This window comes from Hemibagrus wyckioides, linkage group LG23 (genome assembly GCF_019097595.1).
Source record: "Hemibagrus wyckioides isolate EC202008001 linkage group LG23, SWU_Hwy_1.0, whole genome shotgun sequence".
NCBI classification, from domain to species: domain Eukaryota; kingdom Metazoa; phylum Chordata; class Actinopteri; order Siluriformes; family Bagridae; genus Hemibagrus; species Hemibagrus wyckioides.
The window spans coordinates 6,504,847-6,519,853 of NC_080732.1; the positions used below are offsets into that span (position 1 = coordinate 6,504,847).

Genomic DNA, 15,007 nt, shown 5'->3' on the forward strand with positions numbered 1-15,007 from the left:
AACCGTTATTGAACAGAAAAGCATGTTCCAACACATATATGCTTTAAAGCAGTGTTAAGCTGTCAGTCAACCATATCAAAAATCTGCTATTATAGATCATTAAAAAAACCTCCTTTTCTTAGTATGTTCTTTCTCCTTTGATTCCACAGATGATTTGCTGAAGACATCGTTGGAAATTTCCAGTCCCTCCACTGGAAAATCTCATGGGATTAAACTGGTGAGTACAGCTTTGTGTTCCAATTTAAGAATCCGTCATGTTCCAATATGCAAATCAAGACCATGTAACACGGGTTCGCTCAGGGAAAGGGCAGGAGCGAGTGTGTAGGCTTGGGGAACGTTTCGGTTTGCATTTTCATTAAATCTGGATTTCTTGATAAGAGCAGAAGTGTAGGCGTTTCTGTGAGGTTTTTTTTTTTTTCCTCCCTCTTTCTCGGCTAATTTTTTATTTTATTTTATTATTTTTTTTAATCACGCCATTACATCAAGCAATCCATTATTCAATAGCGGTCTTTCAAACAAGCTCGCGCTAAATTATACTAGAATGGAACATGTAGTGAACAGGACAGATTTGAGTACACACATTTGTGTACCTTCTAAGTTAACAGTCTGATACATTCTTTATAAATGCGGGGGGGGGGGGGGTGATTTCCTCACCTTTGCAGGCGTAACTCTGAGCGCTGGAACTGCAAGCAAGAAGAGGCATCAAGACTTTAGCCGTGACCTTCTTAAGAGGGTCCTGGAACTGGGTTTTATCGTATTGCTGTGTGATGAAAGAAAAGAAAAATCGTGTGACATTTAACATTTAACAGCTGCCTTTCCACTGAAAATCAATCGAAAGCTTGAAGAGGAAGGGGTTTTGTAATCACAGTTCATGCAAGATGAGCAAGAAAGCTCTGTACCAAAAACACTGACTCTACCGATGCATTCAGAGTTCTTATTTTTCCGTCGTTGTTTACATGGCCGAAAACAAGAACGCGGTGATGTGAAGCAGCTTCAGTGAGTTTAAGATTTCTAGATCATTAAATCCTGTCCTCATTCAAATTCATTTTCCAGCAACACAGTAATGAAACAACAAGAACAAAGGAAGCAGTTCTCTGCATTGATGATTGGCAGCTTTGTTTCTACTCCATAAGAAACTTTCCTGTGTAGGCGTCTGGTTAATGCGAGTGCAGGAAACTGATAAAAATCAAAACATGTCGACCGTCATAAAGTGATTTAGAGCCAACATATCATACATATGTACTGCGACAGTTCCAGACTTTGGTTAAAAATAAACAACATCCAACCAATCAGGACAAAGAGCCATCTCAAGGGACCGCTTTTGCTTTTTTTTTTTTCCTCTCTTAAGCCCACTCCAGAAGAAATTCTGACCAATCCCGTCTGCTCGCTCAGTTTTGAGGTCATGAGTTTACAAAATATACATTATTTAATCAAGAATAGCTGAATATACAAAAATGAACCGGTTCAAACGTTTACATACACCTGATTCTTAATGCTGTTCTGTTACCGGGATGATCAACAACCGTTTTTTTGTTTTGTGAGAGTCTGTATGTTTGTCCTGAGCAGTTAAACTGCCAACTGGTCATAAGAAATAATAGCACACATTCATAACAGTGACTACATGACCATCTTACAAGATCCATCTTTTCACACTGAGGACAATTGAGGTAGGCGTACAACTATTACAAAAGCCCAACAAAAAAAAAAACAATTGTTGGATCATCTGGGTCAAAAACTGTTGGGTCACCTGGGTCAACAATTGTTGGGTCACTAATTGTTGGATCATCTGGGTCAACAATTGTTGGGTCACCTGGGACAGCAATTGTTGGGTCACCTGGGTCAACAATTGTTGGGTCACCTGGGTCACTAATTGTTGGGTCATCTGGGTCAAAAACTGTTGGGTCACCTGGGTCAACAATTGTTGGGTCACTAATTGTTGGGTCACCTGGGTCAGCAATTGTTGGGTCACCTGGGTCAGCAATTGTTGGGTCACCTGGGTCAACAATTCTTGGGTCACCTGGGTCACTAATTGTTGGATCATCTGGGTCAACAATTGTGGGGTAATCTGGGTCAATAATTGTTGGGTCATCTGGGTCAATAATTGTTGGATCATCTGGGTCAACAATTGTTGGGTCATCTGGGTCAACAATTGTTGGGTCATCTGGGTCAATAATTGTTGGGTCATCTGGGTCAATAATTGTTGGGTTATCTGGGTCAACAATTGTTGGGTCATCTAGGTCAACAATTGTTGTGTCACCTGGGTCACTAATTGTTGGGTCATCTGGGTCAACAATTGTTGGGTCACCTGGGTCAACAATTGTTGGGTCATCTAGGTCAACAATTGTTGTGTCACCTGGGTCACTAATTGTTGGATCATCTGGGTCAACAATTGTTGGGTCACCTGGGTCAGCAATTGTTGGGTCACCTGGGTCAACAATTCTTGGGTCACCTGGGTCACTAATTGTTGGATCATCTGGGTCAACAATTATGGGGTCATCTGGGTCAATAATTGTTGGGTCATCTGGGTCAATAATTGTTGGATCATCTGGGTCAACAATTGTTGGGTCACCTGGGTCAATAATTGTTGGGTCATCTGGGTCAATAATTGTTGGGTTATCTGGGTCAACAATTGTTGGGTCATCTAGGTCAACAATTGTTGTGTCACCTGGGTCACTAATTGTTGGGTCATCTGGGTCAACAATTGTTGGGTCACCTGGGTCAACAACTGTTGGGTCATCTAGGTCAACAATTGTTGTGTCACCTGGGTCACTAATTGTTGGATCATCTGGGTCAACAATTGTTGGATCATCTGGGTCAATAATTGTTGGGTCATCTGGGTCAATAATTGTTGGGTCATCTGGGTCAATAATTGTTGGGTCATCTGGGTCAATAATTGTTGGGTCATCTGGGTCAATAATTGTTGGGTCATCTTAGGTCACTAATTCTTGGGTCATCTGGGTCAACAATAGTTGGGTCATCTGGGTCAACAATAGTTGGGTCATCTGGGTCAACAATAGTTGGGTCATCTGAGTCAACAATTATTGGGTCATCTGGGTCAACAATAGTTGTGTCACCTGGGTCACTAATTGTTGGGTCACCTGGGTCAACAATTGTTGGGTCATCTAGGTCAACAATTGTTGTGTCACCTGGGTCACTAATTCTTGGGTCATCTGGGTCAACAATAGTTGGGTCATCTGGGTCAACAATAGTTGGGTCATCTGGGTCAACAATAGTTGGGTCATCTGGGTCAACAATTATTGGGTCATCTGGGTCAACAATTGTTGGGTCATCTGGGTCAACAATAGTTGGGTCATCACCTGTAGTCGAGTTTCATGTCATAAACACATAATTTACATGGCATTTAATATGTTCGAGAGGTTTTATATTAGAGAATAGCTTAGAAATTAGGAACACAATAAGGAAAGTAATTACAGATCAAAAATTCTAGTCTGTATAATTCAGTGATGCAAATTTTTCATTCTGAAGAAATAGAGGAAATCTGCTGTCCTGTGCAGCAGATCCCTGAACCCAGTTGAGATTCTTCAGCTAATACGGAGGACAAAACTGAAGCAATGTGTAGAAAAAACATGTGATGTGTTCTTTATTAAATGAATGAAGCTTTGATAAACGGTTAATAAGAGGTGTTAGACTGCAGACTGTAGCAGAATGCACTCCGGGATAGTTTAGCTCATCTATATGCTGTTGGTCAGTTAGAACTCCTATCATCTTGCTTGAGAAATATATGATCTCAAAGCGGCATCATTAACGATTCCTAAACCAGAATAATTCCTTGCAACACTACTACAGTGCTTGTGCTTTTTTTTCTCCTCCAGCATACAGCTCAGCTTTACCTCCAGCAGTAATTCACACAGTTTCTCTCCAGACTCGGAATTCAGGGCGGCAGTTAGAGAAGCTGATTTCTCTTCTCTCGTCCCTCTCGTCTTTGCCTCTTCAGACAGCACCACACACAGGAACTGCGCAGACACGGCGTAGAGCGACGGATCCGAGCCACACTGGTCCACACACGTACGGATGGTGTCTGAGGAAAGAACACACGCCGAGTGCAAATGAGAGTAAGGAGAGTAAGAGTAAGCTAGTGTCGCAGGGCTGCGGTTAGTCATCGGACTATCGTCGAGACGTTTTCATCACCGTAATCACGGGGGGTTGGAGAAAATTGGAAACTGTGGACTCTTCGATTGGTCAGGGTTGGGACTGAAGGGAAAATTGAGATCAACTGGACAATAAATGCTGTCAAAAGAAAGCAGAGTTGTGAGTCTAAGAGGTATCATTAAAAAAAAAAAAGTCAAGACATAAATGGGCTTTCAGTACAGCTGTAATTCATCTGGTACTCAAATAGTGCAAATTTACCAACAATACATGTAGAATTGTGGTCTAAAAATCTTTTATGTCTTCACTAATGTAATTAGTTTATCTTATAGTATCTTATATTAGTTATACTGTCTTATCCATCCATTTTCTATATCCACTTTATTCCTAATTAGGGTCACAGGGATCTGCTGGAGCCTATCCCAGCACACATTGGGCGAAAGGCAGGGGTACACCCCACCAGTCCATCACAGGGCCACATATAGACAGACACACACACACACACACACACACACACACACTCACTCCTATGGGCAATTTAGAATTACCAATCAACCTAATGTACATGTTTTTGGACTGTGGGAGGAAACTGGAGTACCCGGAGTAAACCCACACAAGCACAGGGCAACTCCACTGCCCTATACTGTCTTATATTAGTTTATATTTGCTTATCCTACACAGGGTCAGATGGAGCCTGGGGCTAATTCCAGGAGACATTTACTTTTACGGCATTTGGCAGATGAACTCATCCAGAGCGGCTTACATTTTCAGCACATTTTATACAACTGAGGTTGCTCAAGGGTCCAGCAGTGGTAGCTTGGTGGACATGGGATTCAAAATCACAACCTTCTGCTCAGTAGTCCAACACCTTAACCTGACGTATCACATCCTATCCAGGGCACAATCGTGCACACAGTCACAAACTATGGACAATTTAGAAAGGTCAATTAGCCTAGAAGGCACGTCTTTGGACTGGTGGAGAAAACCAGAGAACCCTGAGGAAACCCTGAGGAAACCCTGATGCACAGGGAGAACATCACCCATATACAGTATATAGAGGAACAGATGATACACCAGTTATATGATTTACATTTTTTTTTTAATTGCAGGTAGGAACTACAGTTGTAAAATGAATATATTAAATATTATTAATTTCTTTGGAGTTGTCATACTTAATTTGGATAAAGTGAGGAAGGGTGAAGATGAGGGCAAAGGAAGAAGAAGAAGAAGGAAAAGAAGGAGGTGGAGAAGAAGGAAAAGAAGGAGTTGGAGGAGGAGGGAGAGGAGGATGAACATGAGGGCAAAAGAAGAAGAAGAAGAAGAAGAAGAAATATGAAAAGGGATGAAGAAGGATGAAGATGAGGACAAAGGAAGAAGAAGAAAAAGAAGGAGGTGGAGGAGAAGGAGGAAGAGGATGAATATGAAGGCAGAAGAAGAAGAAGAAGTAAGGAAGAAAGAAAGAAAGAAAGAAAGAAAAAGAAAGAAAGAAAGAAAGAAAGAAAAAGAAAGAAAGAAAAAGAAAGAAAGAAAGAAAGAAAGAAAGAAAGAAAGAAAGAAAGAAAGAAAGAAAGAAAGAAAGAAGAAGAAAAAATATGATAGAAATATAAATAGAAGTAGATGACAAAGGAGGATAGAGAGGAAATAGAAAACAACAAAGGAAGAAGAAGAAAAAGAAGTAGGAGGGTGGAGAAGGAAGAAGTAGAAGGAGGGCAAAGATAGAAAACAGGAAGACAAAGGGGAAAAAAGAAGAAGAAAAAGAAGAAGGAGGTGGAGGAGAGGAGAAGGTAGAGAAGGAGGTGGAGGAGAAGGATGAAGATGAGGACCAAAGGAAGAAGAAGGAGGTGGAGGAAAAGAGAGAGAGGAGGATGAGGATGAGGGCAGAAGAAGAAGGAGGGAGTAATGAAAATGCCTGGTTTCCTGAGACAGCACATGTTCTGTTCTTTATATATTCAGTTCTTCTGCCTGTGTTCTGAAGTCTTTCTGTGTTCCAGAGCAGCTCCATGATTCAGAACTTCCCTGAGTTTGTATGTAACTTTAGCTCAGAAGCAGGTATTTAGCATGCGGATCGCACCGCGTCAACATCCAGTCGTCGTCTGACGGTGAAAAAGCAATAAGGATGTGTAAAGTCGGAGGAGAGCTGGAGGCGAGACAGTGAGCACTCAGCCCACCCACCTGCTCCACCACTATCACACACATCCATCAGAATTCACATCTCTCCTTCACTCTCCCTCCTTTCCCATCCCTCCATCCCAATCTGTCACAAACAGCAGGAGCACAACCCACCCAGAGTTAACAAGCTGTCTCTCTTCCTCTCTTTCTTATTCTGCTTTCCCCTTCCTGTCACTCAATCAGCCCTCATCCATCGCTCCCTGCCCTCTCTCTCTCTCTCTCTCATATCTCTTCGTTCTTCCTGCCTGTGCCCCACAGCTCTCTTCGTGCCACTCATCCGTTCATTATCCCTCTCATCACCCTGCTCTGATTACTGTCTCCGGATAAAGAAGGATGAAGATGAGGAGGAAGAAGAAGAAGAAAAAGAAGGAGGGAGAGGAGGATGAAGATGAGGGCAAAAGAAGAGCAAAAAAAGAAGGAGATGGAGGAGGAGGGAGAGGAGGAGGAAGATGAGGGCAAAAGAAGAAGAAGAAGAAGAAGGAGGTGGAGGATGAAGATGAAGGCAAAAGAAGAAGAAGAAGAAGGAGGTGGAGGAGGAGGGAGAGGAGGATGAAGATGAGGGCAAAAGAAGAAGAAAAAGAAGAAGAATGAAGATGAGGGCAAAAGAAGTGGAAGAAGAAGAAGAAAAAGAAGGAGGTGGATGAGGAGGATGAAGATAAGGGAAAAGAAGAAGAGGAAGAAGGGTCTTTCCCCTTCCTGTCACTCAATCAGCCTTCATCTCTCGCTTCCTGCCCTCTCTCTCTCTCTCTCTCTCTCTCTCTCTCTCTCCATTCTTCCTGCCTGTGCCCCACAGCTCTCTTCGTTCCACTCATCCGTTCTTTATCCCTCTCATCACCCTGCTCTGATTCCTGTCTTCGGAATTTTCTCTCTCTTCCTGCATTCCGCCTTTATCGCTCTGTTACTCCTTCCTTCCTGATGGTCTTTTTTTACCTCGTACCGATGCGCCTCTCCTGTTCTTCCTCTCTTACATATCAGTCGTTCACGCCTCATTGTCTCTCGCGTTCTGCATCATTTCCTTCCTATATACTGGGTGTCACTCGTTCATAACTCATCCCTTGTTTCCTTCTCTCCTCCATTTCATCATTCTCCTTCGCTCTGCAGCCTCGACTTGACTTCTTCCCTTTCACAGGATTATGTCTCTTTTTGCATTTTCTCTCACTCGTCCATTATCCCTCGCTTCTTCTCTCCTTTTCTTCTTTCCTGTATCCTTTCTTTCACTCTGTATGCAAACCCCATTTCATATTCTCCTCTATTTTTTTCTCTACTCATCCATCTTTCCTTCCTCTCTTTCACCTCCTTTTATTCTACAATTGCTCATGTTCATCCCTTCTTTCCTGCCCACATTTATCACTCACCTGTTTTCATCTTGCATCCACTTCTTCTTTCATCCCTCGTCCCTTCCTCACCCCCTAATCATTTCTCGCTCTTTTCTCCTTACTTCTTTACACTGAGCCACTTACTTACACTTACTTACCTTCCTTCCCTTTTAGCATCCTTTCTTTCCTCTCTTGTGCATCCCCTGTTCACACTACTTACTCGTTTCCCCGCTTCACCTTTCACTCCATTCTTTTCTTCCATGGCGCTCGTTCATCCCATCCCTTGTTCCATCTTTTAATCGCTTTTCTCTGTTCAGCAACTTTACATTTTCCTCCTCCTTTTTCCCTCCTATCCCCTTTCATCCTTTCTTGTCCTTTGTAATCACTCCCATCCCTTTATCCCAGAACTAAATCTCTTGCATCTCTACCCTTATTCATCCTTCATCCCTTGTTTCCTCTCTTTCACCATCACCTCCCATCTGCTCCTGCAGTACAGCATCCCTCTTGTCATCCTTTGTTCATGTGCATCTCCTTCATCACATCTCTTCCTTCCAGCATCCTTTCTTCCCTCTTCCACATCGTCATCCCTCCTTTATCTCTCTCCTCTCTTCAGACCCCCCACTGTATTCTATTCCCTCCTGCATCCTTTCTTTTCCCTCATCCCTCGCTCCCTCCCCTCATTAATCACACATCACGTATCCTCGCATCCCTCCTTCCTGCTCTGCTCACCTGAGAAGTGCTGCCAGCGTCTCCCCAGAGTCCCGTGCACATGTGGGCCGCATGCGGCGTGGTTCCTGCGCAGCAGACTCGCCAGCAGCGTAAACACATCTGTCCAGGTATGCAGCAGTGCATTCTGGGTATGCACATCTGAGGACACGCAGATGAACGATTATTTATCAAAGGTGGAGCATTTGGAAAAGAAATCCTGAAGCCTTAAGTATCAAAAACAAAGCACTTCTTTTAAACAAAAACCTCAGCTTATTAATATTATTACTGTTTACTATCATCATCATCATCATCATCATCATCATCCTCAACAAATAAGGTTAACAGACACTTGGCATTGCTGTATAAGTCAAAGCATTTGATACTGTGAAGAATAAAATAATTCACACATTAAGATCTAGAAGATAATGGAGAAAAAGCAGAGGAGCATGGAGGAAAAATATGAAAGAAGCAGAAGTAGATGGACAAGAAATAGAAAACAAGAAAGAAAGAAAGAAAGAAAGAAAGAAAGAAAGAAAGAAAGAAAGAAAGAAAGAAAGAAAGAAAGAAAGAAAGAAAGAAAGAAAGAAAGGAGGAAAAAGGGAGGGAGGAAGGAAGGAAGGAAATGGAGATACTAAATGGGCAAAGAAAGAAAGAAAAGAAGAAAGAAAGAAAGAAAGAAAGAAAGAAAGAAAGAAAGAAAGAAAGAAAGAAAGAAAGAAAGAAAGAAAGAAAGAAAGAAAGAAAGAAAAAAAAAGAAAGATAGGAGGGAGGAAGATACTAAATGGGCAAAGAAAGAAAGAAAGAAAGAAAGAAAGAAAGAAAGAAAAGAAAGAAAAGAAAGAAAGAAAGAAAAGAAAGAAAGAAAGAAAGAAAAGAAAGGAGGGAGGGAGGGAGATACTAAATGGGCAAAGAAAGAAAGAAAGAGAAAGAAAGAAAGAAAGAAAGAAAGAAAGAAAGAAAAGAAAGAAAGAAAGAAAAAGAAAGAAAGGAGGAGGGAGATACTAAATGGGCAAAGAAAGAAAAAGAGAAAGAAAGAAAGAAAGAAAAGAAAGAAAGAAAGAAAGGAGGAGGAAGATGCTAAATGGGCAAAGAAAGAAAGAAAAGAAAGAAAGAAAGAAAGAAAGAAAGAAAGAAAAGAAAAGAAAGAAAGAAAGAAAAGAAAGGAGGGAGGAAGATACTAAATGGGCAAAGAAAGAAAGAAAGAAAGAAAGAAGGGAGGAAGAAACTAAATGGGCAAAGAAAGAAAGAAAGAAAGAAAGAAAGAAAGAAAGAAAGAAAGAAAGAAAGAAAGAAAGAAAGAAAGAAAGAAAGAAAGAAAGGAGGGAGGGAGGGAGATACTAAATGGGCAAAGAAAGAAAGAAAGAAAGAAAGAAAGAAAGAAAGAAAGAAAGAAAGAAAGAAAGAAAGAAAGAAAGAAAGAAAGAAAGAAAAAGAAAGAAAGGAGGGAGGGAGATACTAAATGGGCAAAGAAAGAAAAAGAAAGAAAGAAAGAAAGAAAGAAAGAAAGAAAGAAAGAAAGGAGGGAGGAAGATACTAAATGGGCAAAGAAAGAAAGAAAGAAAGAAAGAAAGAAAGAAAGAAAGAAAGAAAGAAAGAAAGAAAGAAAGAAAGAAAGAAAGGAGGGAGGAAGATACTAAATGGGCAAAGAAAGAAAGAAAGAAAGAAAGAAAGAAAGGAGGGAGGAAGATACTAAATGGCAGAAAGAAAGAAAGAAAGAAAGAAAGAAAGAAAGAAAGAAAGAAAGAAAGAAAGAAAGAAAGAAAGAAAGAAAGAAAGAAAGAAAGAAAGAAAGAAAGGAGGGAGGAAGATACTAAATGGGCAAAGAAAGAAAGAAAGAAAGAAAGAAAGAAGGGAGGAAGATACTAAATGGGCAAAGAAAGAAAGAAAGAAAGAAAGAAAGAAAGAAAGAAAGAAAGAAAGAAAGAAAGAAAGAAAGAAAGAAAGAAGATACTAAATGGGCAAAGAAAGAAAGAAAGAAAGAAAGAAAGAAAGAAAGAAAGAAAGAAAGAAAGAAAGAAAGAAAGAAAGAAAGAAAGAAAGAAGAGCATGGAGAAAAAATAAGATAGAAATAGAAATAGAAGTAGTAGATGACAAAGGAGGATGGAGAAGAAATAGAAAACAACAAAGGAAGAAGAAGAAGAAAAAGGGGGAAGAAGAAGAAGAAGAAGAGGAGGAAGAAGAAGAAGGAGGACAACAAAAGAAACGAAAGGAGGAGTAAGAAGTACGACAATCAGTATGAAGTGTACAAGATAAGAAAGGAAGAAGAAGAGGAGGAGGATGAGGAACAAGAAGAAGAAGAAGATCAATACAAAGAATAAGAAGGGAGGTGATAGAAAAAGAAAAGGAAGACAAAGAAATAGAAGCAGGAAGTATAAAAAATAAGAGAGGAAGAAGAAGCAGAAAAAGATGATGATATGAGGAAGATGTGTTCTGTATGAAATATAAAGGTGTACAGATTTGTCATGCGTGTTGATGAAGAGTAGCGGGCAGATGAAGAGTAAGTGGGGGTATTTACCGAGGTGTGTGTGAGACAGTGTGAGGATGGAGATGAGACGATTCAGCAGAGGATTAATGAGCTCTGACTGGGAGAGACAATCTTCACTGAGCACAACATCAGCCTGCACCAGCTTACACACACTCCGCACGTAACACATACTACTCAACACCTGAGAGAGAGAGAGAGAGAGAGAGAGAGAGAGTAATGTAATGTGACATAACAGCAGTGTGTGTGTGTGTGTGTGTGTGTGTATATGAGATCACACACCTGGCTCCTGGCATCCTCCACCTCAGCAGGAAGCAGTTCAGGTGTGTTAAGCTCAGTCAGGCATCTCTCAATCTCCACTGCATCCAACACACTGCAATAAACACAGCTTACACTAACACACCCAGGCAGATGTTCACACACTCAGAGTTCCATTCCATCTCATCTGGATCCACTGGTGTAACAGCCATGTGTGGAGAACAGAAATTAAAATCTGACCATGTTACTTGGAAAATGGCGACATTTAGAATACAGTAATACACTATTTTGCCAAAAGTTTTGGGACACCAAGACATTTTGGACAGTTTCATGCTCCCAACTTTGTGGGAACAGTTTGGGGATGACCCCTTCCTGTTCCAACATGACTACACACCAGTGCACAAAGCAAGGTCCATAAAGACATGGGTGAGGGAGTTTGGTGTGGAGGAACTGACCTCAACCTGATGGAACACCTTTGGGATGAATTAGAGTGGAGACTGTGAGACAGACCAAAACTGGGACGTCTGCCTTTACATGCTCATGAATGTAATACAGAGTTGTCCCGCCCTTTGCATCTATAACAACTTTAACTGTTCTGGGAAGGCTTTCACAAGGTTTAGGAGTGTGTTTATGGGAATTTGACCATTCTTCTAGAAGCACATTTGTGTGGTCAGACACTGATGTTAGATGAGAAGTCCTGGCTCACAGTCTCCGCTTTAATTCATCTCAAAGGTGTTCTATCAGGTTGAGGTCAGGACTCTATGAAGTTCCTCCACACCAAACTCCCTCATCCATGTCTTTATGGACCTTGCTTTGTGCACTGGTGTACAGTCATGTTGGAACAGGAAGGGGTCATCCCCAAACTGTTCCCATTAAGTTGGGAGCATGAAACTGTCCAAAATGTCTTGGTATGCTGAACTAAGTCCAACCTCTGTATCTAAAACTTTAAAACCTCCAGTTTGCCCTCACAAAACACCTAGCCCACTTCCGCCAACCTTGACCTACCTCCACCTGCCTGCCTCACCAGACCCTGCCTCATTCACAAATAGAAACAAAACACATGAAGGATGTGGTTACGGTTAAAACTGTAGGTAAACCAAGACAATAGCCCGAAACTCTGTCTGTGTGTGAATGTAAGAGAGAAACAGAGACAGAAAGATAGATATATAGATAGATAGAGAGAGAGAGAGAGAGAGAGAGAGAGAGAGAGAGAGAGAGAGAATAAGCACCAAACTCATTTATTCTATTTTATTTTGCTTAGGTAGGGGAGAGCAGGGTCAGTTGTCAATTTTGATTCCCACTCGAGTAAAGCTCAGTACACATGATGAATAAACTTGTTAACGATTAATAATAAACATGGGTGGGGTTGGTTAGAGCATGGTGCTGGGGCAATAACAAGTCTGTGGGAGAGGGTTTTATTTTTTTGGTTCTTACAGCACAGTTAAGAACTCTGTAGCTTTGCAATAGATGAAGCATTTTATCTGCTAAAATACACAAATATATCATTAGCATAAATAACAGCTAATCAGCTTATGCTGGTTAGAGCCGAAATCTAATACGCTAGCTGACTAGCAAATATCCTAGCTGCTACTGGCGGGTACAGAAGCAAGAGCTCTGTCTCTCGTAAAGCTTTCCGTCGTCATCGTGGCTGTCATCATCGTCTTAAATGCAAACCTGCCTGATGCCAGTTTTTAAGCTAGTTGTGGACACTTCCCCTGCTGTTTAATTTGGTATTGCACCACGACACTGGGCACACTGTTCCTGTTATTTCTGAAGATGTGCACAAGTGATGCGGCAGCCATATTGTGCAAGTAGAATCCAGCCTATAGTGTTACAACTGACCCCACTCTCCCCTGATACTCCTTTCACACAGCTAATTGGAACGTAATAGCTTTTACATTGGCACACACACACACACACACACACACACATATCTGTGTGGGGTGGTATCTGGGGTTTCAGTTTCTCGGTGTGTGTTCTGTATTGCTTACAGTATTGGTACCTTTCCTTAATGTTGTATTAGTGTTTGTTACATGAGAGTGGACTCTAATAGTGTGTGTGTGTGTATAGAGACCTGAGCAGGCCCTGCAGGATGTGGTTCTCTTGGAGTGCGGTGTGTGTAAACTCAGGCAGAACACACAGCAGGTTGGTCAGTAATCCGCACACGGCTGCCAGTAGGTGAGGGGTCACTACAGAGATGCACTCTGGTCCTGCTACACACTCCTGAGACAGATGGGAGTCTGAGGTATCGGAGTCGCTCTGACCTACACCGTAACGCAAGACAAAAACACAACGGCACATTTGACGTTTCCATGGTTACGGCTAATTCGTGGATAAACAGATAAGAAACAGTAATAGTTATGGCAAACGTGTCGGTAGTCACAAAGGGAAAAAAAAAACACCATTTAATCTGATATGCTGAATCGTATAAGTATTAGAGGAATGAGGAAAGAGGAAGTGACAGCTAAATTGCTTTAGTAACATTAAACGTGACAGGTTGTTCTTTAATTAATAACATTTTCAGGTGAAATCTGTAAGTCATTAGCAAAAAATGTCATAAGAAAAATATCACTCAAAACAAATGCAAGGGCTGATTTGATTCGTTGCTATAGCAACAGCACACTTCGAGTCTTTCGGTGTTAATTTCATGGGAAACGACTTGAATTGGTGAAACTGCAAGTGCAGGATTCTTCTTTTAAACTCGTACCAGTGAAGACACACATGCCATGGCATCACACCGTGTGTCTTGGGAAAGGTGAACGCATTCCATCTCTCGCATTATACAGAGACACGTGTGTAGTAAGGAAATGTGTAAGGGTGCGATTGAGCGAGAGAGAGAGACAGAGAGAGAGAGACAGACAGACAGACAGACAGACAGACAGACAGACAGAGAGAGAGAGAGAGAGAGAGACTGACAGAGAGAGTGTAAAGAGAGAAAAAGTGAGTGTGAGAGCGTATGTGTGTATGTGAGAGTATGTGAGAGAGAGAGAGTGTAAAGAGGGGGAGAGAGAGAGAGAGAGAGAGACTGACAGAGAGAGTGTAAAGAGAGAAAAAGTGTGTATGTGAGTGTATGTGAGAGAGAGAGAGAGTGTGAAGAGGGAGAGAGAGAGAGCGAGAGAGACAGAGACAGACAGACAGACAGAGAGAGTTAGAGAGAGAGACAGACAGACAGACAGACAGAGAGAGAGAGAGAGAGAGAGAGAGAGAGAGACTGACAGAGAGAGTGTAAAGAGAGAAAAGGTGTGTATGTGAGTGTATGTGAGAGAGAGAGTATAAAGAGGGAGAGAGAGAGAGACAGACATACAGACAGACAGACAGAGAGAGCGAGAGAGAGAGAGAGCGAGAGAGAGACTGACAGAGAGAGTGTAAAGAGAGAAAAAGTGTGTATGTGAGTGTATGTAAGAGAGAGAGAGTGTAAAGAGGGGGAGAGAGAGAGAGAGAGACAGAGAGTGAGAGAGAGTGAGAAGGTAAAGACAGAGACAGAGAGAGAGACAGAGTGTAAAGAGAGAGAGAGAGACAGACAGACAGACAGAGTGTAAAGAGAGAAAGAGAGAGTGTGAGAAGGTAAAGACAGAGACAGAGAGAGAGACAGACAGACAGAGTGTAAAGAGAGAGAGAGTGTGAGAGTGTAATGAGAGTGAGTGTATGTGAGAGAGAGAGAGTGAGAAGGTAAAGACAGAGACAGAGAGAGCGAGAGAGAGACTGACAGAGAGAGTGTAAAGAGAGAAAAAGTGTGTATGTGAGTGTATGTGAGAGAGAGAGTGTAAAGAGGGGGAGAGAGAGAGAGAGAGAGAGAGTGAGAGAGAGTGAGAAGGTAAAGACAGAGACAGAGACAGAGTGTAAAGAGAGAGAGAGAGAGAGAGACAGACAGACAGACAGAGTGTAAAGAGAGAGAGAGTGTGAGAGTGTAATGAGAGTGAGTGTATGTGAGAGAGAGAGAGAGTGAGAAGGTAAAGACAGAGACAGA

General features: G+C 41.7%; 1 protein-coding gene across 3 annotated transcripts in view; it reads right to left on the reverse strand.

Moving 5' to 3' along the window:
- rttn (rotatin) overlaps positions 1 to 15,007 on the reverse strand; it is a 74,149-nt gene that overhangs the window by 13,996 nt on the left and 45,146 nt on the right. For all 3 annotated transcript variants that reach the window (XM_058376608.1, XM_058376606.1, XM_058376607.1), the window contains exons 36-41: positions 13,115 to 13,304; positions 11,065 to 11,155; positions 10,816 to 10,966; positions 8,322 to 8,459; positions 3,852 to 4,039; positions 655 to 760 (exon numbers count right to left, since the gene is read on the reverse strand). In XM_058376608.1, the coding sequence (XP_058232591.1) occupies positions 655 to 760; positions 3,852 to 4,039; positions 8,322 to 8,459; positions 10,816 to 10,966; positions 11,065 to 11,155; positions 13,115 to 13,304 (864 nt within the window). The remainder of the gene's footprint in view (positions 1 to 654; positions 761 to 3,851; positions 4,040 to 8,321; positions 8,460 to 10,815; positions 10,967 to 11,064; positions 11,156 to 13,114; positions 13,305 to 15,007) is intronic.